Here is a 26,462-nt window from a genome sequence, read left to right as displayed (position 1 = left end):
CGGTGGCCCAGAAGTGCAAAACACAAAACTCGTGACACACGCAAATCTTGTGACACACCCCAAAGTCAGAACACAAAAACCATGACACACACCAAAGTCAGAACACAAAAACCATGACACGCACCCCAAAGTCAGAACACAAAAACCGTGACACGCACACCAAAGTCAGAACACAAAAACCGTGACACGCACCCCAAAGTCAGAACACAAAAACCGTGACACGCACCCCAAAGTCAGAACACAAAAACCGTGACACGCACCCAAAAGTCAGAACACAAAAACCGTGACACGCACCCAAAAGTCAGAACACAAAAACCGTGACACGCACCCCAAAGTCAGAACACAAAAACCGTGACACGCACCCCAAAGTCAGAACACAAAAACCGTGACACGCACCCCAAAGTCAGAACACAAAAACCGTGACACGCACCCCAAAGTCAGAACACAAAAACCGTGACACGCACCCCAAAGTCAGAACACAAAAACCGTGACACGCACCCCAAAGTCAGAACACAAAAACCGTGACACACACCAAAGTCAGAACACAAAAACCGTGACACGCACCCCAAAGTCAGAACACAAAAACCGTGACACGCACCCCAAAGTCAGAACACAAAAACCGTGACACGCACCCCAAAGTCAGAACACAAAAACCGTGACACGCACCCCAAAGTCAGAACACAAAAACCGTGACACACACCAAAGTCAGAACACAAAAACCATGACACGCACCCCAAAGTCAGAACACATAGACCGTGACTCACAGTCCTAAAGCATGGACGTGCTGTATGTGCAATTATACATCGAAGTACGTGTGGAGGAGTCTTCCGACAAATAGTTTTTGAGTATATTTATATTGCTTGGCTAGAAAGAAAAAAACATTTTATTTGTTCTTCTTTAGCATATTGTATTTTTATTTTATGCACCAATTACAGCAAGGTAGCAAAATGTTTTGCACATGTGGAATTTCTTTAAAAGATGATTACAAATTTTGCCCTAATTGTTCAGCCCCAGTTGCTACAAGCTCGCAAAATGATGAGTCTTTAATATCTTTTGAAAACTTTTTAAAAAGAAAATCTCGTGAACGCCAGTCTCAGTCCTACAGGGTCCTCAAAAAAGTGAGAAGTTCAAATGATGAAATTGTAAATATTAATATAGGGTTGATGGAAAAGGATGGAGAAAGTGTTTCTATAATTCGGGGCAAAATGTTAGGCCTTCGGGTTGTAAAAAGTGCTGCAGCTGAAAGCATTTTTGAACTAGCAATTAAGAAAAGGATAGACTATGATGCAAGCTTCGGAACCAGTCACAAATATTTTTTAGCCTACCCAGATGGCCGAACAGTAGCTAAAATGCCAGGTAGTGAAGAAGACTTTACCATTTCTAAATACAAAGAAGAAGTGGGAAAACCATACCAAAGGATTTGTTTGTATCTTTGCACAGATAAACGTAGCTTATCAAGTGAGGATATTGGGACAAGCCGTAACAAAGATCAGGACATTACTAAATTTATTGAGAAGCCTTGTTGTTCAAATAGTGTTAAAATGGGAAGGTGTCCAGTTTGCAACATGAAGACGCCTCTAACAGAGATTGAACAGCATGTAGATAACTGCCTGAACAAAAAAGTGACACCATTTCAGGAAGCAAGTAGCCATGACTCACCTTCTGGCTCTGAAAATGAGTCAGCTGGGGAAGAACACCCCAAAACAAAAGATGAATATGGGATCAAATCAAACATAGTATTGGTTTTACAGGAAACAATAGTTGATGAATCACAGACCTTACAGATTTCTGTTAGGCGAGGATTTGCTTTCTATGATTTCAGAAGTTTTTTTAAAAAGAAGTGGAATGCATCCAGACAAAACCAGTTGTATAATATAACATTTCTGGGGGAAGCAGGTATTGACACAGGTGGTGTCTCCAGAGATTTTTATACAGGTAATATATTACAAATGAATATGTATTTTATATATATGTATGCCAAAAATGTTTGGAATTGGTTAACAAAACAATTTGGTTGTGTGTATATATGTGCATACATTTATACGTGTATATATTTCAAAACCTGTTTTTTTAATAGTATTTTCGGTGTGGTAATTATTATTTACTCATGCTGTTTTTAGAAGCTTAAAACGATGTAAAGAGTCAGTACTTTGCTGGGGTAGACAGTGATGGCTTAACTCCTTCATGTGGACTAGTAAGCATTGCAGATGGTACTATGCAGAGCATTGGTCATTTGTTTGCTGCAAGCCTTCAAAATGGTGGTCCAGGTCCAGGATTTTTGGCACCATGGGTATATAGGTATTTGTTTGGAGGAATGGAGAAAGTTCTGAAACTTCTACCTGAGAAACTTGAATCGAGCCTACAGTTTTCAGATTTATACACCAAGGTTTGAAAATGTGCTTGTTTGATCCAAGACTATGTGATGACTAGTCTGAACTTGTCTTTTATCCCTAATTATACAGTGAATGGTAAAGTAAAGTTTATTTTACTTGTTGACCCTTGACATAAACTTGGCTTATTTTCCACAGCTCAAAAAGGCAGACAATTGTGGAACTGTGATTGAAATTTTGACATCGGACATGGGTTATGATGTGCTGGAGTCCATTGGATATAGAGGGATTCCTTCCAAGGCAAACTTAAAAAACAGAACAGAAGTGTTGCAGTAAGTAAAAAAAGATTCTCATTTTTTTGCTTTCTACTTTTTGTAAAAGAAAGTCAGTTTGTTGATCTTAGTTGTTTATCAGCGTTTTTGGATTGATGTTTTTTTAATTTAATGGCACAAGCATTGAAACTGTTTAACAGGGAGCCTCTTTGAGGGTAAAAGCAATCCCCAATGTAATATGTATGTTTGTTTACTGTGTATTTGAAGGTCAATATACATCAAATCAATTGTTGAGCCATTGCTTCCACCTTTGGATAGCATTGCAAATGGTCTTAAATGTTATGGAATTTCGAAAGTGGTAATGAGGTATATCGAAGATTTCTATACAGTGTTCTGCCCATCCCCACTGTTCAAATGGGATTTTGAAAAATTTTTCGGGATTCTTTCTCCTGTCTTTTCTGAAAATGGTTCAACAAACCATGCACTGGAAATAACTGTTTACAAACACTTTGTTGATTTTGCTGAATTGTGTTATTTTGATGGTAAGGTATATTGTTTTAATTTGCAGAGGACTGACTAAAAGTAACCTTGTTTTAATGTTTTAATGATTAGATGCTTTTCCTGTCACACTTGGTCAGTTAATGAAGTTTGTCACAGGAAGTCCGAGCTTGCCTCCCCTTGGGCTACCAAAAGGTATAACTGTGGAGTTCGTTCATGGTTGCCAAGATTTGAAGAATGGTATGAAATGCAAGTGCCTACCGAGTGCAAGTACTTGTGCTATTGCTCTTAAAATTCCTGTTCACATTGCTGACATTGACAGCATGAAAGAGTCTTTTTTACTAGCAGTAAATTGTGAACCAGGATTTGGGTGTGTTTAAAGCATCTAGCTGTAAGGATCGTATGGGAGCACAACAGTAGTAAGGGGACACATATTGTTTTTGTCGGTATTGTTTTCTGTCTTATGCTGGTACTACATGTTTGGCCAAGAAACAGTGCTTCAAATTTATTTAAATATTCACAGATGTTATTTATTTATCCATATTTGATCCTCCTGAAGTTTGACAACGAATGACTTGACAACAAGGGTTCACCCAGGCCCCCAAAACATAAAATTTTTAAGACGGTTGTACTGACCAAAGTTCATGATCTAGGAGTTACATTCTTTGTTGTTTGTTGCAATGTAAGGTATACTAAAGAATTTTGTACCTTTAAAATAGTTTTACCCATTTTAACCCCCTTAACCCCAAAATATTCAGTTCTGTCTAACACTGGTTTGTTAAACGCATTTGAGCAAAAAAGAGTACTTTATACTTATTCAAATTTACACACATGTTAGCTTTTGACCCTAATTTGATCATCCTGAAGATTGACCGGAATGACCCAGCAGTTCACCTACAGCCCCCCAAAGTGAATGTGTTAAAACGGTGATATTGATTAAATACATGATCTAGAAGTTTTATGCTTTGTTGGTTGGTGCAATGCAAGGTATTCTAAATAATTTAGTAACTTTTTATTGGATTCACCCTTTTAACCCCGAATTAATCGGTTTTAGTTTTTCCAATCCTTTAGGTCAGAAATGCAAGTCCGTTATATGTGCTAAAACTATAAAAAATGTTTGCAATGGCTCAATAGCCGAATGGTTACCATAACACTATTACTGCCCATAATATGTGTACGCTGGAAAGCCCTTGGACGTAGTTCACTGGTTTACACCCGTTTTGCGAGGCAGACATCAGCACAGTAATGCTATGTGGTTTTATTAGATTAGCACCTATATTTCCAATTTTAGCGAAGGTTTTATCTTGGAAGTGATTAACATTAGGACAGAAATATGGACTAGACAGAAATATGGACAAATCCTTAGTTTGGGTTGATGCTTTCTACTAATTATGGGTCCCCTTCCCTGAAAAGGACACATATTGATTTTACTCAAAATGTTTTTGTTTTTTTCTTCTTTTTTCTTCTACCCAAAGTTGTCCGACTCGTTTTTCCATTAAATGTTTGATGGATTTGGCTGAAATTTACACAGATGGTAGATATATTCATGTAGATGTGCATCCCACTTTGTTTTTGTTGATAACCCCAGTATTTACCCCGCTAGCCCCTAAAATGGGTGAGTTTTTAAACAGTGTCAGAATTGGCTGAAATTTGGATTTCTTGTATATTATGCCATTTATAGGTGTCAATTGTTGTGTTCAACCCTGTAGTCCTAACATTTACCCCACAAGCCCCTAAAGTGTAAAACGTATTTGTATGGTACTGGGCACCACAAACGAAAGATTTCTTTGGAGCAATAGTGTTACAAGGGCAACTAGTTGTTTGTTGCTCGTTGGTGGGTTTCTTGGTGGTCGTTTTTGCGCCATGGCAAGTAGGGGCTTGTTAACAGCCCTACGACGTCAGAAACATTATCGGTTGTTGCTCAAAACACCTCTAGTGGTCAAAATTTTAAACATTGGCGGATTGGGCTTAAATTTTGCAGTACTATTGATTGAGTCATTGTGGTTTTTTCTGTTTTTTAGTTTGTGTGTCGAACCCAATCAGTTACCCTACTAGCCCCCTAATATGAGTCAGTTTTTAAAACGTTAAATAGGACATACTTCAACCAATATCTGGGGTGAATCTAATTTTGTAGTTTGTATTCTACATAGGATTATTATTTAAGCCCAGTGCCGATCACTGTGTTTTACCTTACAACACCCGACTTTTGCATGGTTATCTCTTGAAATTCATTATCTACAACTTTGCATGTGTGGGGACCCATGAGTTTTTGCCTGCAGAAACAACTAAAGTTATAAAAGACGGTGACTAATATGGGACCCAATACAAAATAAGCATAGGAAATATATTTATGTTTTAAATTAGGTTATAGTGTATATGCAAGGGCAATATGTGCTAAGCCACCCTTCTAGTTTGTCCTAAAAACACTTTTTACATTACTAATTCGTATAAAATGTGTGTGGGGACCTATTTGTTTTTGCTTGCAGATCAAATGGTGTAGATAGTTATTTGATAAAAAGGGTACGCAATATATAAAATGGAAACATATAGGAAAGCCACCTTTCTAGTTTTTTTCTTTTGTTAATGTGTTATGATGTGTATGTTTTTTTACCTGGCATGGTATTTTGGTTTTTATCATGTTTATATACATGTGTCCTCTGGTAATTTCTGTGATTTTGCTGATAAAAATGAGAAAATGAGTCTTCCATTTTGATTTGTATTTACGTTACACGTCACTTTGACCATTTGCAGTAGAAATGAGAAATTGGTACAGCTGAAGGCCTGCACTCCAATTGTCGGGAAGTTCTTTATTGCAGTTTTCCATAACGTGTGCGAAATATTCATGACCGACATTGGGGTTATTCAACGGTTCGCCTGGAAGAGTATTTTTGACGTTGTTTACCTGTTGCTCCCTAATCTGCGTCAGATAATCAGTTGCACCATTCAACTCCGGAAGGTAGTACATCTGATCAGGTCTTCCAGCAACCGTATCATGGCGTGACTTTCGTATGTAGTGTGTGTTCCATGAATTTGAAACATTATCCAGTTCTTTTTGAATAATTTTATGGAAGCAAAACCACAGGGCTTCGACCTCAATTTGATTCCCAGCGTTGAATTTATTTTGTGAAACCAAGTCTTTAAAGAAATTCATCCACCATGTTGTGCAGATTCGCCGCAGGTAAGACCACCAACCCTCAATTCTTTGATTGTGAGTTGAAGTCCCGTAAATATGTGCCCGCGTCGTTTGACTAAAATAAGATTGGGCTGCGGCCACCATTCCGTTTTCTGTCCCACAATCTGTCCTAACGCGTTTGGGACAGCCACCAAACCGACCAACAGCATGTAGAAACAGCTTCACTATTGTAACAGGATTGTTGTTACTTTTTAGCACTTGTAACCATAGAATTTTTCTGCTCCATCCATCTATACAACCATGAATTGCAAACCCATACGGCTTTAATTTGTCGTATCCATCGAGATGCCAGCAAAAGTTCGGCCCCGGTGAACAGTAGCGCCTCCTTTTTAAACGCCTTGCACGACGGACTGATGAGCCGATCGGGTCTAATTCTTTGAGCAAAATCGCAACCTGGTTTCTTGTGGCGTAACACCCCTCCATTCTCAAGGAATGCCACATGCTTCTGTAGCCAAACATACAATTTGACGTGGTCAATTTTTCTGCTATTCGCTCCCGCACAGCAGCATTGCTGGTTAACAGTTTTTTTCGCTTCAAACCATACAGTTTCAACCTGCTTTTCAAAGTCCGTAAACTTATTTGTATTTTATGGTACTTCCTTAGGAATTCGCGGATGGTGTTGTACTGAAAACCACGGTTGAAATAAAAGGTAACGGCAATTTTAGACCAGTTTAACTTTATTGAACAACCAGGGCAAAATACGAACTCCACTTGCAACAATTCAGAACATTCGCACTTAAACTGGACATCAGACATAGCGACATTGCAGTACTGTTCCATGGTTGTAAAATAAACGTTATAGTGTGTTGCGCCTTACGCAAACTGTTCGTTACTTGATTTGTTACATAATAAAGTCCATTATGATGTCATATTGGGTAGGCTACTGTTCTTTGGAAAACGTAAAATCAAGTCGCTTTTATATGTTCTGACTTCGGTGCGTGCCACGGTTTATGTGTTCTGACTTTGGGGTGCGTGCCATGGTTTTTGTGTTCTGACTTTGGGGTGCGTGTCATGGTTTTTGTGTTCTGACTTTGGTGTGCGTGTCATGGTTTTTGTGTCATGGTTTTTGTGTTCTGACTTTGGGGTGCGTGTCACGGTTTTTGTGTTCTGACTTTGGGGTGCGTGTCACGGTTTTTGTGTTCTGACTTTGGGGTGCGTGTCACGGTTTTTGTGTTCTGACTTTGGGGTGCGTGTCACGGTTTTTGTGTTCTGACTTTGGTGTGCGTGTCACGGTTTTTGTGTTCTGACTTTGGGGTGCGTGTCACGGTTTTTGTGTTCTGACTTTGGTGTGTGTCATGGTTTTTGTGTTCTGACTTTGGGGTGTGTCACAAGATTTGCGTGTGTCACGAGTTTTGTGTTTTGCACTTCTGGGCCACCGTAGGAAACCGAGTTTGAAGGAAACCAATCAGCGTTTCAACTCTGCAACGGAACATCTGGTACCGATACTGGGCGCATTCGAAGCTGAAGTCAAACACAGGACAACCACATGTAGTCTTACGATGTTTGTCTCCGAAATGCCGCATTTAAATCTACTTGATCGATGCGGAATCGAGGCGTTGCGCATATCATTGGACAAGTTACTTTATCGCACCGACGATAAGGTAAACGTATTATCTGACGCCAGCAACCAAGCAGACGAATCATTACAACATGCTTGCAAAAAGCTTTGCGAGGAATATCCAGACCTTTTCAAGGAAGATTTGGGGTGTTTGAAGGATTTTGCACTAGAAGTAAAATTCACCAAAGACGTAAAGCCTATTTTCTGCAAGCCAAGGCCTGTTCCATTTGCTCTACAGGATGACGTAAATCAAGCATACGATGCTGGCATCGCAAAAGGTATTTGGACTCCGGCGAAATTTAACGAGTGGGAAAATTTAACGAGTTCCTATACGAAAGTTACCACTTCCCGGACAAACCAAAGCTAAGATTCGAGTTTGCGGAGACTATTCCGTAACAGTTAACCCGCAATTATCTACACACCGCCATCCACTTCCTCTTCCAGAAGACTTGATGCGCAAGTTGCGTGGTGGTTACGGTTTTACAAAGATTGATTTAGCTGATGCCTACAACCAAATCCGGCTGGGACCAGAGAGCCGAAAGCGACTAGCTATTAGTACACACCGTGGTGTGCTACTACAAAATGTTTTACCATTCGGTATAACATCTGCTCCTGGTTATTTTCAATCAATCATGGAAGAGATTACAAGCGATCTACAAGGTGTTACAAAGAGCATGTTTACAATCTTCGCCAACTTCTTCAACGGCTTAACGACAAAGGTCTACGCTGTCGTTTGGAAAAATGTAAATTCGCGTTACCTCAAGTGGAATACTTGGGTCATATTTTGTCAAAAGATGGCATTTCCAAAGGATCGAAGGTGGATGCCGTTATTAATATGTCATCACCAAAAGATGTGTCAAGCTTACGTTCTTTCCTTGGTTCCGTTCAATTCTACGCCACTGAGTTCTAACTGTACGCTTCCCTTGGGAAGTTGTTCGCGTACCCAAGGCCAAAGCTACAACGTCGACGTTTCGAATTGGGGGACGATTTTGCAACTCCGTGATTCCATGTTCAATGGTACCACCGGGGATGGTAACATACCTGGTTGATTTCGCGATTATTTTGTTAGACTCCGCCGCTAACGCATGCTTAGCGAGCGGAGAACTTTCACTCACTGCATCGTCATTTGTTGTCATGTCGCCCTTGTGCACGAACTTGATGTGACTCAAACCGGTGGTTATACCGGCTAAACCAAGACTGCTTCTTTTTGTTTTTATGGCATTTCAAACAGAATCCCATCGGCGTTTTTTTATGATCGTGCTTTTTGCTCTTTATGGTGAAAACGAAACCTTTTTCCCAGTCCGATAAAAAAAAACTTGCAAAAGCTGAAACAAGATTTAGTATGTCAGTTGTGAGATACGATCATTGTTTTAAACAAGCTTAATAAACTTTTCTGCATAAAGCTGTACAAACTCATGCCACCCTTCAAATAACCTTCTTGACACCTCGCCTTTTTAACTCCTGTTAGCTTTTTTTCATAATGCCTTGCGTTCGGTTGTTTTTGGTGAATTTTTGCTCTGCTCTTTTCTGCACTTCATTCTAAATATCAGAATAACCTTTATAAACCGGAGTTCACCGATAGACCAACATTCCCAAGCATCAAACTTGACCACAAAGCGAGAGAAAAAGTGTGTACACTTGTACTTGATAAACAATAAAATTCTTCATATGATGCAAAATATCTGCTCCGCTTTCCGGTAGAGCTACTAACACCATACGTTTCTCCTGATCCAAAAGTGCTAAATTTTCGATAGGTGGCGTAAAGAGCTGAATTATTTATTTAGCGGCTATAAATTGGTTGGGCTGGGAAATATTTACATAAAATTATTGCATTAGTAACTAATTTGGGTTAGTTTTATTGAATTTTAAGTGCTAATACCTTACCCCAACCCTAATAGCCCTAACCGTTAGCATTTTTTAAGATATACCGTTTTAAATAAAAAAAGTGCTCTTTGCGCCACCTGTCGAAAATTAAGGACTTTTGGATCAGGAGAAACGTATGGTGTTAGTAGCTCTACCACGCTTTCCAATGCACAAGTAAGTAAACCAAGATATTTAAATGACTTTCTGTCTTCGTCTCTTCACTAAACTCGCCAGCTTTTTCAATTTTTTTATGGTATGACCAGTACATGCATGCAAAAACGGTTTGTTGAGCATCGTTTTGATGTTTTTCCTATTACTGCAAAACAACGTTCTTAAATAAATGTTTTCAGAATTTCCCCGAAAAAAAAAAGCGATAAAACTGAGTGGATTAAAGCATTGCTTCCTTGAAAAGGCGCGGGTGGGAGCCAGCACAAACAAGACTTTTGTCGCTCTACGACATGACAAAGTTTCAATTGACGAAGCATTAGGCCATTTCGAAACGTAGGTTCCTACTGCCAAAGGCGCGGTGACGTACCACAATTTCATACGCATAAAACGGCTTGGACTTGGAGACGCCCAATCACCCCGTCCGTTGCATCGATGTATGCTGCGTCCACTGGACACAACCTTACAGAGCGCGGCTCACCATATCAGGAATCTTTCCTCCAAAGCTGCTCGCTCTAGGAGTCTCACATTTTTTGCAACGCTGTCAACTCGCATTTGTCTGGGACCTCAATCTTTCTCGCTTGTTGCCTGACCTTCCTAAGCCGGTACGCCGCACCGGGGCCCATGAGAGTCTAGGGGTCCCATAATTATTTTTGTATGTTCTTTCAAAATTGTTTAAAAACTGAAAAATGTTGATGCTGATTGACAAGTTTTTATAACTGTTACGTCGGTACATGCGCGAATTTTAGCGAGATCTCTTTTTGATGTTCCTTTTTTTGTGCCACAGTTACGTCCGTTGTTTGGTGTAAGGATTAGCAATGTTAACGGTAACATTTATTGTAGTATAAGTCGTGTAAGTTGTGGTGTGAATTGGCATATACCTTGTAATTTGGTCAAGCATAGAGCGACAGTTTGTGTGTGTGAAGACGTTTACTTAGTCTGACTTCGTATTAGCACTTTTAATTGGTCTGTACGTACCTAAGTGAAAATTATCGTCAAGGCAGCTTTACCTTTTTTAAGTTACGAGTCCGACTGGAGTCACCATTTATTGAAGACTTGACTCGAGTCTCAGCTGTGAAAAGACTTAACTTGACTCGTTATGCCAACAAAATTTTTTTTTAACAGATAACCTGTTCAGACTTCAACCAAACAACAGCAGAACTCTACTGTGCGGTTCGTATATTTCTGTTTGCTTAATTTCAATGTAACGAAGTCGCTGCTACATGTAAACAACTTTCTTTCGCTGGCATTGTGTTGTAGTTGCCGCTTGGTTTAAGCCAGGAGTCACCAAAGTTTTATTACAGCGGACCGCATAAGTTAGACGATTTTGCTAGAGATCTTTCCACAATAGACCTTCTATTCGAAGTGTGCTGATGCGACTGTTGATTTTTAAAGTTAGTCTTAACTTCCGAGCAATGTTTCTATATTACGTCACAAGTCAAAGAAGACAATTGTTTGCGAACAATTAAAACTTCTAAGTCTTGTATGCGCTGTAATTCGCTGGATTAGGATTATTCCTGTACGTTGTAATCCTATGAGACTGAGTAAAATCAATTCCACATGTCGTTGCAGGAAAACTTTCGCAGGGAGTAATGTTGCAAGGTTATTAGTACGATTTGCAAACCAAAAAATACGGTCGCGGGTCGGATGAAATGGTGTACGCCGCACCGGGGCCCATGAGAGTCTAGGGGTCCCATAATTATTTTTGTATGTTCTTTCAAAATTGTTTAAAAACTGAAAAATGTTGATGCTGATTGACAAGTTTTTATAATTGTTACCTCGGTACATGCGCGAATTTTAGCGAGATCTCTTTTTGATGTTCCTTTTTTTGTGCCACAGTTACGTCCGTTGTTTGGTGTAAGGATTAGCAATGTTAACGGTAACATTTATTGTAGTATAAATCGTGTAAGTTGTGGTGTGAATTGGCATATACCTTGTAATTTGGTCAAGCATAGAGCGACAGTTTGTGTGTGTGAAGACGTTTACTTAGTCTGACTTCGTATTAGCACTTTTTATTGGTCTGTACGTACCTAAGTGAAAATTATCGTCAAGGCAGCTTTACCTTTTTTTAAGTTACGAGTCCGACTGGAGTCACCATTTATTGAAGACTTGACTCGAGTCTCAGCTGTGAAAAGACTTAACTTGACTCGTTATGCCAACAAATTTTTTTTTAACAGATAACCTGTTCGTGCGAGCAATTAACCAGTGTGGATCGGGCCTTAAGTTCAAAGAGTGAACGAATTTCAAAACATGAAGCTATTAAATACCACAAAAGTAGATACAGCCTCACTTGAATGTTGAACAAAGCTCTTCCATACTGTGCATAAAGTACAAATAAACCAGTTTTCTGTCTAAGTTTTTATTTTGTCTGATTTTTGTATCATTGCATTTCATAAATTTGTACAAAAACAAATTGCACAAGCTGGAAGCACTTTTCGTTTTTTTTTTGCCACACCACCCATACAACCATTGGACATAGTTTCTATATGCAGTGTGCTTGTATTTTCTGCAAAAATCATTTAATTCCATCATTTCTAAAGATATACTAAGATCAACTACTTACGCATTTTGAGAAAATTTGTTGAAAAGTAGTGATCCATACTGCTGTTTATAACCATTATATGACTTCATTATATGAATTTTTTCTTCAATAACTTGATCCTTCAGGCAACACTTACACTCCAAATTTGTTGACATGATGCAGCAATTGCTGCAACAACACCTGAAACGAAGACTGCTATCAAACATAAACAAGTAGTGTAGTGCACAACCAAGCACTTGGACCATACCAATTGTAGTTCGACAATCGATCATCATCAGTTGTTGTAGTATTTTTAAAAATATCGTCCGCCAGTGGCTCAACACAAATGGCATTCTTATTCTTTAAAATAAAAATATTTATAGTTTTTAAAATAAAAATATTTATAGGGTACATATTTCATATAAGCCTAGGTGTTTGACATACCTTCCGGAAACAACTCCTTGCTACGAAAAGGCATATTGTCACTTACAATTTCTCTGGGTATACCATGTCTTGCAAAAATGCATTTTGTTTCTTCAACAACAGTCTTTGCAGTTTTGTCAACAAGTGGAACCATTTCTGGGTACTTAGAATGATAATCAACAATAACTAAATAGACCTTGTTCTTAAAAGTCATGATGTCCACACCAATTTTTTGAAAAAGTCCATCTGCAATTTCATGGCACATCATCGGCTCTCGCTGTTGATTTCTTAGGTACTTACAACATGTGGTACATTTTGAAACCAAAAAATTTTTCTTCATACTTTGAAGAGGTCACAGGTAGACTTGCAATGAGAGTATGAATCACCTGTTCTATATCATCTCTCATTCTTCTTTTTCTAGATAGGCTCTTGACAATGTATATGCTAGATCAGAGCTCTTCAACCGGGGTTCCGCGGAACCCTGGGGTTCCATGTAACACCCACAGGGGTTCCCCGGGGTTTCGGGATTTCAGGTCAAAGCCACTGATACCTTATAACAAATTGTTTTTATCCATCATTTCAATATACGTTTTTCCAGTTATACTGAGCAACTCGTTTGTAACATAACAGACACGACGATTCAGTCCATTGACTGACTTAAACATCTTGTTTGCCTTGTGTATTGCACACAGGTTAAAGTTGTTAAGGCAGTTAAGGTGGGCTTTGAGGTATGCAACAGAGGTATTTGGTAGGTAAATTTATTATGCAAACGGTCTTTAAACGGTAATGTATGTTTCGCGTAGATAAACAAATTTAGTTGAAATGAAGCAAAACACAATAGCTTCCTATTGTAAATGTAGTCCAAGTTTTCATAGAGTTGACTCAGTCGTCAATGAGCGGGACCAGGAGAGTGTAGATTTGCCACCAAAGAGGATGAACGTGATACACACGTGTACAATTCCAAAGTGAGAAAATGGGATGACTCATATTTGGGATATGTTTCTTTAAATTCAGAAACTGACTCCTCAGCCTGAGTGTCTGATTTGCCATAAAATGCTTTGTAATTCTGCCCTAGCTCCAGCAAAATTACAACACCTGGAAAGCAGTCATTCTTCGTATGCAAAGAAAACAATTGCGTACTTTGCCTAAATGAAATCCAGAGTTCGTGAGCAAAAATTTTTTTGTGGGAACAGTGCAAACGGATCAAATTTGTTGCTAACTTCTTATCGACTCTCCCATCATGTTCTTAAAACAAGACGTTTACTTTGGCCGAAGAAGTTATTCGCCCTGCTTTGCAAATAGTTGCAGACCAACTTCTTGACGAAAATACTGCACGCAAACTGCGACAAATTCCTCTGTCTGATACATCTGTAAGCAGAAAGTGGTTTCATATTGCCGAAGATTTATTGGAATAATTGTTGGACAAAATTAAAAAAGCACCATGTTACGGACTACAACTGGATGAGTCCACTGATGTAGGGGGTCGAGCCCAACTATTGGTGTTCATAAGAATGCCAGATTTGTATTTTACTGTTGTCGATGAATATTTATGCTGTGTAGACTTGGGTGTGACCACCACTGCTGATCAGATTTTCTGCACACTTTACGGCGGAACATCGTATACCTTGGAAAAAGTGTTGTTCTCTCACTACAGGCGGAGCAGCTGTGATGACCGAACGGTTTTCAGGGGTAGGAGTTAGAGTTACCGGGTGGCAGCTTTTACAATCCGCATCTCGTGTATTATTAGATTTCAACGTTTCTAAATGTAGTTGTAACGACTGTTTGCAGACTTCCAAACCTGAGCAAGTTTCCAGCATCACACACAAAGCAGAGGAATGCCAGGCTGATGAGCATTGGCGAAATATAGTCTCAGGGGTAAATATGAGTGATGAATTGACTGGAACCCAAAGGCGCAAAGTTCTTGAAGTTTTGTTGACGCATACGCGCGCCTTTTCTACATGCGCAACTGACCTTGGCAAAACTAGTTTTACGCAGCATTTTATCGACACAGGAGATGCTCGACTAGTGCGCCAAGCTCCTAGAAGGATGCTGCAACGTCACAAGCACAAAGTTGAAGAGATCATTGATGAAATGCGCAAACAAGGTTTAGTCCGTCCGCTAACGTCTCCCTGGTCGAGTTCAATTGTTCTTGTGCAGAAAAAGTCAGGTGACTCAAGATTTGCTATCGATTATCGTGACCTTAACACCGTCACCAAAAAGAACAGTTATCTAATCCCGCGCATGAACGACAGTTTGGACGACATGGCCAGTTGCGTTTATTTCTCCACGCTTGACCGCAAATCGGGTTATTGGCACATTCCTATGGACACAGAATCTCGCGAAAAGTCAGCATTCGCTAGTCACATTGGTCTATTCGAGTTTGATGTAATGCTGGTGGGTTTATGCAATGCAGCCGCCAGCTTTCAAAGGTTAATGCGCATTGTCCTTAATAGGGTGGAATGGAGCGGAGTTCTTGCGTATCTAGACGACGTAATAATATATGCGCGAACGTTTGACGAACATCTAGCCCGATTGGAGTCCGCAGGGTTAACTTTAAAGCCATCAAAATGTTGCCGTTTCAAAAGGAAAGTAAATTTTTTTCGGACATGTTGTTTCCAAGGCGGGTGTCCTGTGCAAACTCGAAAAATTTCGCGCTGTTGCAAATTTGCCTATTCCAAGCACTGTTCAGCACGTTCGCAGATCGCATCCCCGTTACACTGGCTTACTGAAAAGGGGAAGAACTTTGAATAGGACGATAAAATGACCAACGCACCAATCCTACTATACCCCGACTTTAGGCGACCCTTTATATTAGACACTGATGCTTCTGTGTATGCAATAGGTTGCGTTCTCAGCCAAAAGATCAAATCCAAAAAGCACGTGATTGCGTATGGTAGTAGGAGCCTGAGTAAAGATGAACGACATTATTCGACCAACCGCAAGAAATTGTTGGCTGTGATCTTCGCTACGAAATTATATCGCTGTTATTTACTGGGTAACAGTTTTGTGCTGCGCACAGATCACGCTTCTTTGCTGTCTAGATGCTAGATATTAGATACCATTATCTAACGATACAAGTGTGTAGAGCAGGGGTGGGGAACCTACTTAGTACTGCGGGCCGCATGAACTGCACAACATTTTCGGGCGGGCCAAATATTTTTTTATTTTCAAATTCCGTGTAAAAATACCCTAAGCACACAAGTGATTTTATATTTCATCGCTCCAAAATTTGATTTTTTTCTTGCTGTTACTTGTTTGCAACAAACAATGCATACAGGTTTATCACCTAATTCAAATAAAAACTGTCCATTCTTTCTGGAACACCCTAGCTCCATTATACCGAATATATTTTATGTAACAATATAAGGATCCACGCTAATAGCTCTAAAAGCAATTTAAAACTAACAACACATGGCAAACGATTTGTTACTGCAAGGAGAAACAATCGAGTGACTGTTACGTCACAAATACAGCAAGTGGTTGAATGTGTGGGAATTTTAATAAGTTTGGCGTCAAATGTGGAAATGTCGAAGTCTTTTCAAGTAAATATTTGTACATAAACATTTTATTGTTGTTGTTTTTTGATGCTATGTTTTATGCTGTACTTCAACAAAATTGTGACGCGGGCCACATTAAAAAGGCAAGCGGGCCGCAGGTTCCCCACCCCTGGTGTAGAGGGTCACCAGAGGTCAATAAAAATGGGAGTCTGCCGGGTTCCACCCACTGGGTATTCCCCGGGGAAGCCGAAAGATGCTAACAAATGGGTACAAAGCATACGGGAGAAATACCACTTGATTCCACCGCCATGGGATGCCCATTGAGATACAAATTCCACAAACGACAGATATTTTCCCCGCCTCACTTGGCCCGCCAGACCCCCCACAATGGGCCCAAAAAGGGGGGTAGCATAAACGAGTTAGATACCACTCGCAACTAATGCCAAATGAACAAGTTAAGTTCATACAATGCCAATTGGGATACGACAGACTACTGTTCCACCGCATCGCTAGTATCAGACCCCCTAAAGTTGGACTAGAAATCCCCCCTTACCCCTATCTCGCTAAACATAGATTGCAGATACCACAGGCAGCCAATTACAAATGGTCTAGAACATTGTATTCCCAAACGACCTGTTACAGACCATCTATACACCCTCGGCTGTAACAGAGCTAAAGTTCGACTAAATATACATCCTCTCTCCCAATCTAATCTACCTTAGATATTTCAAATACCAGCGGAAATATAGTTTATCAAGCACGCTGTAAGGGATATCAAATGAAAGAAAGTAAAATTTTGTAAATGTACAAGATAGGATGTCAACAGACCTACATTTCAAATCGGAGTCATCGCTCCACTCTTGACCAAAGCCTGTGTCATTTTCATTGGTGTCGTTTTCATTGTTGTCGGTCACCCTCTTTAAAAATATTAACTGGTAACACTGATTCAGGAAACTAGTCAGGCATATAAAGGTCATTTTCTTTTTTCCATCCGTATTCCAATGGATCCAAATCTTGATCTGGTTGTGTATCAGCATTGCCCCCAGATGATGCACACATAATGTGCACGCTGTTTCTTTGTCCATAGGATTTTGGAACAAAGAGGTAACAGGCCACAGTCAACTTTTTTCACGTTGGCCATTGAGTTTTTCTAAAATGAGAAACAAGATATGCTATTTCACAAATTAAGTAGTACACAAGGCATAAAAACAGCTCTACAATACAGCGAAGTACGTAAACTCTCATTAATTTAAAAACTCTTATTTATAACAGATGATTATCACCTTGCTTATTTTTCCTGTTATTTACAAAAGCTTTATGTGCCTTGCCTCATTCACATCTTTAACCCCTATCACGCCATACAAGTGGCAGACAAACTTTTCTGCTGTCTGACATCATGGCTCGGCCCTGGACGACAAGTTGCAAAAGAAGTTGATGAACTGTCCATTGCTGTCATTTTCTAAGATGTCGTATGGTTTAGTTTTGCCTTTTTTGTAGAAAGCTGCTGTAAAATCACAGCCTGTAAAGGCATGCAGACCTGGAACTACAGCAGAAAGTCCACGTTGTTTGTTCTCCATTGCCCTTGCTACACTGCTTATATCTGTGTAACGGCGCTTGTTTCCAGAACCACAATCCATTAAAGCGCGACCAAGCATGCCAACAAGTATCACAATGACATCAGTGACACTGGTTCGGACTAGCTCATTCCCAGGAGCATATGTAGCGTGAAACGCAAGTAGGGTGTCTGCTTCCTCGTGTGTGTGATTCGCAAACACTGCCCTCCGTGAGATAAAATCAGCGTCTTGTTTTCTAAGATGGATCCATATTGCTCTTTCTGCCACTCTAGTGAAAGAAATTTTGCCAATTGGTTATTGAATATGCCATTCTGCAGCAACTTTTGGCAATTCTGTTCAGGCGCCTGCTCACTACCTAATGAATGGTTGATCATTGGATCATTGGCCCCACGTAATGTTCTTTCACTTTACGTACTTGTCGAACAGGACATGAAAATTTCTTTCCTTTTCGGGAGCAAATGTGAACTAACAGGCGCTTTGCTAAATTTCCATAGGAGATGTTGCCAATTGCCAAAAGGAAGGAGTGGAGCAGCAGTCCCCCGTCGATTTATGTTGCTTCAATATGAGGCAGAATTTGTACACCTTGCATCGACTCTTTTTGAGTTCTTAACCTGTGAACCATCGGGTTGAGCAATAGGCAATGGAACGACTGTGATGGGGTTAAGTTAAACGTGTTTTTTTTTTCACGGGATTCGAACACAGGACTCTCCCGGGGACGAATCCCGATCAGGGTTTTTATGTCTGTATATGGGTCAGGCGCGCCAGACCGTTCGGCCAAGCTCCTGCCCAAGTTAAGACGTGTTGCAGATGAAAGTTTGTGTTTTCGGAAACGACTACCATCATGCGGATGAAACTATCCCTTAAACCAGTAGTTCTCAAACTGTGCGTCGCGACGCCCTGGTGCGTCGTTTCAATTTTTCAAGGGCGTCGCAGACTATTTCTGTTTCGTGCCTGAACTCAGTTTATCTTTATGAAAATGAGGTTAACCCATTACCTTTTATTTGCTGGTGCGTCGCAAGACTAAACAAAATGTTCGACATTGTAGACCTCATGCGCCCGACTTTAGGAAACGTGTAATTTGACTATAAAAAACAACCAAATCGTGTAGGTGCTGTCCACTAGCCAAGCCATAGGAGTATATTGTTTATGCCACCGTGCTATTACATCGCATGTTTCGCCAACTAGGCGTTTATTGTTCTGCTTATTCATGGATGATACGCCTACTAGGCGGTCTTTATTGCACATCCGCCAATTAGGCGCTCTCTGTCTTTATTATCATTGCATGATACGCCAACTATAGCCGCTTTTCTACACATTGCAAAAGAACGAACAATCGAAGCTTGTCGTAGCTACCGCGCATGGCTCGATACACGTACGTACTTTTTATCACATTCCCACGAGGAATGAATACTATTATACAATATTATACTTCATGAGAATGATTACTAACATCATTATACTCTTGAGTACCATCTCAATTTTAAAGGTTTAGTCTGAACATCGACTAGCTTGGGGGCATACCTACATTAAACCACAACTTGATTTCATGTTCTACTTTATCAAACATTTTCATTTCTTGTACAATTTTTATCGAATATAGTCAGCCAAGACTACCGGTTCAATTGCGAAGTTTATTGCCTGCCTAATTGTAAGACATAATAATGAATTCGATTCTCAGGCAATAAATGCGCTGCTCTGCCGTATTTACAATGTTCTATTGTTACTCATAAAAACGTAGAAACTTTCATGTATTGTCATTGTTATTTCGGTATACTGCTTGCTATTTTATTGTTTTAGAAGTAACCTGACTTTCAACTGTCATTGTGATCAAAAGCAAGGAACAGTCAAATTCACCATAATGACAGACACAGAATTTCAGCGATTAACAAAACGTTACGATCGAAATGCGGATTGTAAATTCGATAATTAGTGTGGTGTAAAAGCGAATAATGTTGTTTGTTCTTGAACGTATAAGTTGAAATGTTTTAATGCCTAATGCGGACAATCCCGTTATGTGCTGTAACTTATGTATCGTTTTGTAGTTGATACAGAAACTTCTAGAAATCAACCAATTTTCAATTGCGTACTCTTTTCTGTTGTGTGTGATATGTATTTTTTTTGTATGCCACTAAAATGCCCAAAACCGAGATGACCATATATTGCCCATTGCTCAAAAATATGGCGTGGGGTATTTTGTAGCGATTGCGACATAATTTGTGCAAACTTTGCAATAGTTGTTTACCAAATATAGCTCGTTTTTTACTCGCTAGCTCAAAGCTTGCGAGGAAGTTAAAATGTGTAGCACCAATTGACAAATCATGTTCGGTCTTTCTAAATATTTCGCAGTCAATTAGGATGCAGATGCGTCTTTGTGATCTGGTGTTTATGTGCTTTCCGTATGCTTTGTCCTGTGCTGTGATTGGACGCCGCTTTGCGTGGGAATTGTGCAAGAGCCAATGACAAGAGCACATGTGTACGATTTTACGCTTTTTTCCGGGGTATATATAAAACCGCATTCGTTTATTTCGATCTCTTTTCTTTCTGTTTGCCTTCTTGTGCCTTTCAGAAGTAATAAACAAACGAACCGAAGTGCAATACACCTGTGTGGAGTTTCCAGGACTCCGTCGTGACAAGCCCAGGAGCTTGGGAGGTTAAGGACGGTGGTATACCTTTCTAATTTGTAGTGACGTGGTTGTAACCTTGAGACTCATCAGCGAACATTAACATAAAAATCGAACACTACACATATAACCGCGAAACAGTTTTGTTGTATGGCGAAAATCGGACGTCTTTCAGACAACGCTTTAGGGGAAAGCAGGGCAATGAGGGACGTTAACAGATAAACGACCATAATTAACTTATTTGATAACATTTTATTAGTTTTTTTATATTAACTGGTTGATTTTACATTAATAAAGTCATAGACGAAAAATGGCTTTTAAGTTTTGACCGGAAATGAAATTATTTCAAATTTCATTTTTTTGTTATTTGTCCCCCTTTGCCCCACAGTCGGGGCAATTAGGGACACTGTCACCTTTCCCATTTTACTTGTACTGAAGCTTTAGATTTCTATTTTTATTCAACACGCTTCTTAAGCTTAAACCGGTGGCATTTGACTAATTACAAGACAACATGTTTACTTGCCTAGAAATTAGTCTTTTTGATACAATGCATCGAAAACTGAGATTTATATTAAACAGCTGGCACAAAACAAGGTCTCTAAACGTACCAAAACATTTTCTCACTACAGAAATAACATTGGAATGAAGTTTTATTTGACAACTAAAAATCACAAAAATATATACCGGTACCGGTAGAACAGAACAGTGACAATTTTAAGACCGGTAGAACATAACTTCTAACTTTTCAAGGAGCATTTTAACAAAAATCACACACAAATTTTCCTTTGCCACTGTAACTAGAACATTTATCATGGCACCAGTATTTGCACACACTACATTCAATCCAGTCCTCAGTCAGTGGTTGCTGGTACAATTCAAAGCAAAAAATGCACCTATAAACTTTCTTCGCGTACAGTTTTTTTTGGCTGGTCTTTGTTGGATTCTTGGACTTTGGATTTTGTTTTTGTTTTGCTTCCAGCTGCCACTAAACTGTTTTAAATGGTGATGATGTTAAAATTTCTGATTCCATGTTTTCGAGCAAATTCAATTCCAGGTAGAGATAAGTGGCTGCTGTGATTATCCAATATAAGCAAAACCTTGTTTTCAGCAGATGAGTTGGAATGAGATTTAAAGTGAATTAACCACTTGTGGAAAATGTCAGAATCAACCCAGCCTGGTGATGAACAAAATCCTTCTGAACCTTCAGGAGCACCTCTTATCAGGGTTTCAACCAACAGGCACAAACGACCCCAGCCTAATTTGGCCTGGTCTTGAAACTTTTTCATTAAAATGTCTTTCAAGAGTGCTTTTGGAAATTTTGTATGTTTCAGCAGCTTTTCTAAAAGATATTTTTTTGGAATCGATGTCATCCAAAGCTTGCTCTAAGTCTTGCTTCGAGTACTGAGCAATTGCAGTTTTACGTTTATAATTTCTAACCATGATAGTGTAACTTTGACAAACCGAGCTATCCTTACTCAGCTGTATGTACTCTAAGGTAAATACCAGTATGGTACTGAGTAACCTATGCCTATGAACAAACTAGTTAAGGCACCTAAGTTAAGCTCAGGCTAGGCTGAATGTTAAGCTCAGGCTAGGCTGAAGCTCAGGCTAGGCTAAGCTCAGGCTAGGCTAAGCTCAGGTTAGGCTAAGCTCAGACTAGGACAATGTCCCGCTTTGCCCCCAACGTACAGCCTCCGAAATTACCGTATTTGAAAAACTAAACAAGAGTTTAGCAAAACAACTTTTTCAATGTTTGATCACCATGTTCTATTGTATCTGATGGAACATAGCCAAGTTAAACTTTTATGCACGCGTAGGCTAACTTAGATGATTTCTGAAACCTTTTATTATAGTGAATTAAGCTAAAGGAGTATTTCTTTCATAACTGAACGAATGTAAACCAGTTCTTCAAACTTTTCCATCAACTGCTGGACAAGATGGCCGACTTTGCATAAAAACGGTTAGGGGGCGCTAACCACAATATCTGCGAAAATAATCCCTTGTCCCTCTTTGCCCTACTTTTCCCTAATTTTTGTTTACAATTGTTTAAAATGCGAAAATATAACACACACAAAATACTGAAAAATTCTCCAGTGTAAGCATGACGAGGCATTGTAATTTGTAATTAGGTGTTTCTGCGCCAACAAACTAGTTGGTCTTTTTTGCACCGTGGAGCAGAATATAAAAGTTTATAAACGGCTGCTACTTGCATTAACTTGTTGTTCAAGCTACTGCGTCTAATGCGCCAGAAACCGTTTCAGCTTCAAACGAATACAAAAAATCGCCATTGTGAGACGCACCATGAATAGGCTTGCAATATGTCCTGGTTTAGCCTGGAGAGTCCGGATTTAAAGCTCTGTCCCAGTGTTCAGCCTGAATGCTTAAATTTCTTACGCCCTACATAGTTTGCGTTCTGGACGTTGTGTAGAATAGATGCTCCTCCAAAATCGTGAAGTTTCGGAAAATAGTCAGATGAGGAGGCGTGTATTATCGATATTTAGTAATTCAGAGCGGTTACTGAGCAAATGTACTTTAAACTTGGACTTACTTTTTATAATTGATACGATTAATTCGTGCAGTGCATTCCGGTATAAAAACACACACTTTATATAATTGTTCATTTATCCGTCTTGCTTCAATGCAATTTAAAACAACAAAGTCATTTTAGCCCATTGTTGTTATTTTGAACTGATGGTTTTCTTTTCCATTATGCCGCCTCACTTCTTGATGAGTCTACAGCGATTAATCAATTTCTATAATACGTTTTCGTCGAAGGCGCTTCCTGGTTTCGGAGAGTCGCGCGCCTTCATTGTTTCTCATTCCTGTTTTTGTTGCGACGATCAGGTTTATTGAGAGATTTGAACAAGTTTTTTAACGTGCTTGTGGACGATGTGTAGAAGAGGCAAGCGGCTAAATGCGCCCAAATTTGTGAACACAAACTGCAAATTATGTCTATGCGTTGAAAAAGTCACTAAGAAGTCAATGTACAACCTAGTATATAAGCCAGGGGTGTCCAACATGTGGCACGCGTGCCATGTTCTACCATGTTGGCCGAATATTCGGAATTGGCGCGAATCGTTAATAAATTAGCAAGAATTTTACAACCTTCTGTTTCGTCCGGGAAAACCTGCAAAGGGTAACAATAGTAGCCTACACGTGAAGAGCTGGGCTACAAACTGTAGTGAAGATTTGGACGCGTAGGAATGAGCCCAATCATTGTCCAGTAAAATATTCCGTGTTTACAAATAATTTTTATCTTAGTGTTTAATGAGCAATGGCTGCACTCGATCAAACTGCTTTTTCACAAAGGGAGAATTGGCTTTACAGTTGGTTAAGAATCTAACCCGGAGACTGTTAAAGTGGTAAACATCAGGTTTATGGAAAGGCTTTTAGCATTTTTTGGTCGCAAAACTTGTTTACAACTTTTACTGCTGGTTGCCGCTCTTTTCAGATGCATCGTAATCCGGGTTTCGAACCCCGTTAAACAAATATTGCGTTTATTTTTAACATAAACGACTATTCAATAAGAGCCTAGGTTATTTACAAGTAGGCAAAAGAAAATATTGAAATGGTAACATGAATGTTTTAAAATATGATTTATTAAATGTAAATGGATCAGAAATATTGCTGCACATTTTTGTCCAAAGAATCCTACAAAAAAGTATCTTTTAAATTAAATACTCGCGACGACATGGGTTTGTAAACAATTTTGAGATTAAATATACGACGACAACCAGTGCCTCGAAATGCCTCGATTTCTTTTTCTGTTTTGCTGATGCGACATTCAAATTGCTTTAAAGTTGTTGAAACATATTTAAAAAAATGTTTGAGTAAGAAGCTGCTGTTGTTCGCTTGCTGAGAAAGAGTTTTATCTGGGACATGTTACGCCGTCGAGTCAGCTTATAGTTGAGAGAATGAAGCATTGTTGGTGTTGCACAGGCGCCAGCTCGCCAAACTTTACCATCACTGCGGCACCGCCTGTTACGCATACACTTAATACTTTGCAGCTGAGTTTTTTTGCCGTTTCATGCAAATTGAAAACTACTCTTCCACTAATAAATTTGAAGCCTTGTGTTACCAGAGCCTTTCTTATAAATCAGCTGTTGCCACTTTTGCGAAATGTTAGCCTTTAAACAGCAGCTAACCTTGCTACTGTCTCTTCAAGTTAAATATTTTCTTTTGATTTAAACATTGAATGGATTGAGCTCTGCTTTTTGGAATCGCGATTTCCGGTTCTCCACTGCTCTTTTGTTTGATCTGATGCTTGAATTCCAAATATCTTAGTAAATTGCAGCCACCACTCACGATTCTCTCTATTACCACTTGAACTCTGCATGTTGATTTTACAGTAATCTCAGATGTAAACGTGTTGGTTTGACAAGTAACAAGGATATTATCATGACAACACAGTCAAATGACAAAACCGCGCTAAAAAATGACCTAAAAACTTTTCGCTTCTTTACTCCCATAACTATTAAACAACGGATTGCACGTCTCAGAAATTTTCGGTGTTACATCTCCACGTTAAGTTCAAAATGACTTGTCTCACTGTTCCCCCTGTTGTGACGTTACAATCGCAATGTGCGTAACGGTAAAACAGAAATACCATTGTCTGCATATTGCAATAATTGGGTTAATTTACTGTACAGCATTAAGTAAATTCTTCTGTGTTGCATTTTTAGACAGGACCGAATATTCGTCCATGTAGCTGGCCAACAAATCTAGCAAAAATTCAACAGATAACGTCACTAAATAAATAAATTTGATTAGGGAACAAATTTCACAGACGGCAGTGTTAAGTATTAACCAGCAAGTTCATGATGATGATGTTCATTATAATGACAAAGAGTACGAACATGTTATTTGAGAAGAATTTGCACCTGGTCTTGGAAACAAGTATCGCTAGAATGTAAATCGAAACTTAAAAAAATGGTATAACTTTGGAAGTAGGAAATCTTAAAAGAGTAAACCTGGTATAATCTTTAACCACAAATTCTATGCCTTCATTTGGTTATTTGGTTACAACCACGAAATGCGCCATTAGCCGAAAGCAGAGGCTCCTATTTGAAAATAATATTTCGCTAAAGTTCCAATAAATGAAAATGTCGGCGCCATTTTTAAATTAAAAAAAAATTCCTACCATGTAGTTTTGGCCAGTTTCTTCTAATTTAGTGCTTATGCAAGTGAAGTCATTTTCACACTATACAAGCAGAAGTTTGAGCAGTAAACCCCTTTCTCGTATTGAACAGTTGTAAATTCTCAGTCGCTTGTCCTACACCTCTTTATGAATGTTATCAAATAAAACCAAAAAGAAAAGGGGGTTTTCACTCCAGATCCTGTTTTCTTAAAAGAACCAACTATCTATTTGGCATACACTTCTGAATGCAGCCAGACACATTCAGATTGTTCAACAGTTCAGGTGTCGCATGATTAATGTTGTATGTATTGTTGTACTGGGAAGATACTGCGCTTGGCAATATTTCTTTTAATCAATTATTTTGTTACAACTTAATTACAGAATGAATATAATGTGAAAAAACAGTGCTGCAAAATATGGCTGTAAAAAAAAAACAGGAAAAAACTTTACCTGGAACGTAAATTGAAGACGTCGTGGGAACAGGATGAGGCTTTACAGCAGATGAAATGAATCGAAAATTATTACTTAACAATAGCTCGGTAATAAGCATATTATTACGTCACACTCTTAAACGCACCCAATACAACAGAACAGGATGAGGCTTTACAGCAGATGAAATGAATCGAAAATTATTACTTAACAATAGCTCGGTAATAAGCATATTATTACGTCATTGATGGATGTGTCAAAAAGCCATTATGTGATGCTTTCACTGTGTCTGTTGTTACATCTGATAAAGTTCGTGTATGTAAATCCTACTTCCGTTAAAAACCACTTTGCTACATTGGGATTGAAATACCGTTTGTCGAA

The 26,462-nt window shown here is 39.2% G+C and overlaps 2 protein-coding genes across 3 annotated transcripts; one reads left to right on the top strand and one right to left on the bottom strand.

Moving 5' to 3' along the window:
* On the top strand, nt 1-4,378 carry LOC145218966 (G2/M phase-specific E3 ubiquitin-protein ligase-like). Of its 2 annotated transcripts, XM_080086386.1 has the most exons (5): nt 283-1,935; nt 2,121-2,386; nt 2,529-2,662; nt 2,870-3,144; nt 3,215-4,378. In XM_080086386.1, the coding sequence occupies exons 2-5, from the start codon at nt 2,216-2,218 to the stop codon at nt 3,478-3,480; spliced, it is 846 nt and encodes a 281-aa protein (XP_079942512.1). In that variant the 5' UTR covers nt 283-1,935; nt 2,121-2,215; the 3' UTR covers nt 3,481-4,378. The 2 variants fall into 2 exon arrangements, with proteins under 2 accessions (XP_079942511.1, XP_079942512.1); XM_080086385.1 differs by lacking the exons at nt 2,529-2,662; nt 2,870-3,144; nt 3,215-4,378 and having other exon boundaries at nt 1-1,935; nt 2,121-2,217.
* Nucleotides 4,379-5,802: 1,424 nt separating this feature from the next.
* Nucleotides 5,803-9,594, bottom strand: LOC145218959 (uncharacterized). The gene has a single exon (XM_080086381.1). It carries the CDS (start codon nt 7,071-7,073, stop codon nt 5,826-5,828), a length of 1,248 nt encoding a protein of 415 aa, XP_079942507.1. The 5' UTR covers nt 7,074-9,594; the 3' UTR covers nt 5,803-5,825.
* Between the last annotated feature and the right edge of the window lie 16,868 nt (nt 9,595-26,462).

This window comes from Phallusia mammillata, chromosome 3 (assembly GCF_965637545.1).
Source record: "Phallusia mammillata chromosome 3, kaPhaMamm4.hap1.1, whole genome shotgun sequence".
Taxonomy (NCBI): Eukaryota; Metazoa; Chordata; class Ascidiacea; order Phlebobranchia; family Ascidiidae; genus Phallusia; species Phallusia mammillata.
This window is presented reverse-complemented; position numbering and strand designations above follow the sequence as displayed.

Excerpts from the sequence above, each read along its gene's own strand:
- LOC145218966 (XM_080086385.1), top strand. The coding sequence starts at position 921 with ATGCACCAATTACAGCAAGGTAGCAAAATGTTTTGCACATGTGGAATT.
- LOC145218959 (XM_080086381.1), bottom strand. The coding sequence starts at position 7,073 with ATGGAACAGTACTGCAATGTCGCTATGTCTGATGTCCAGTTTAAGTGC.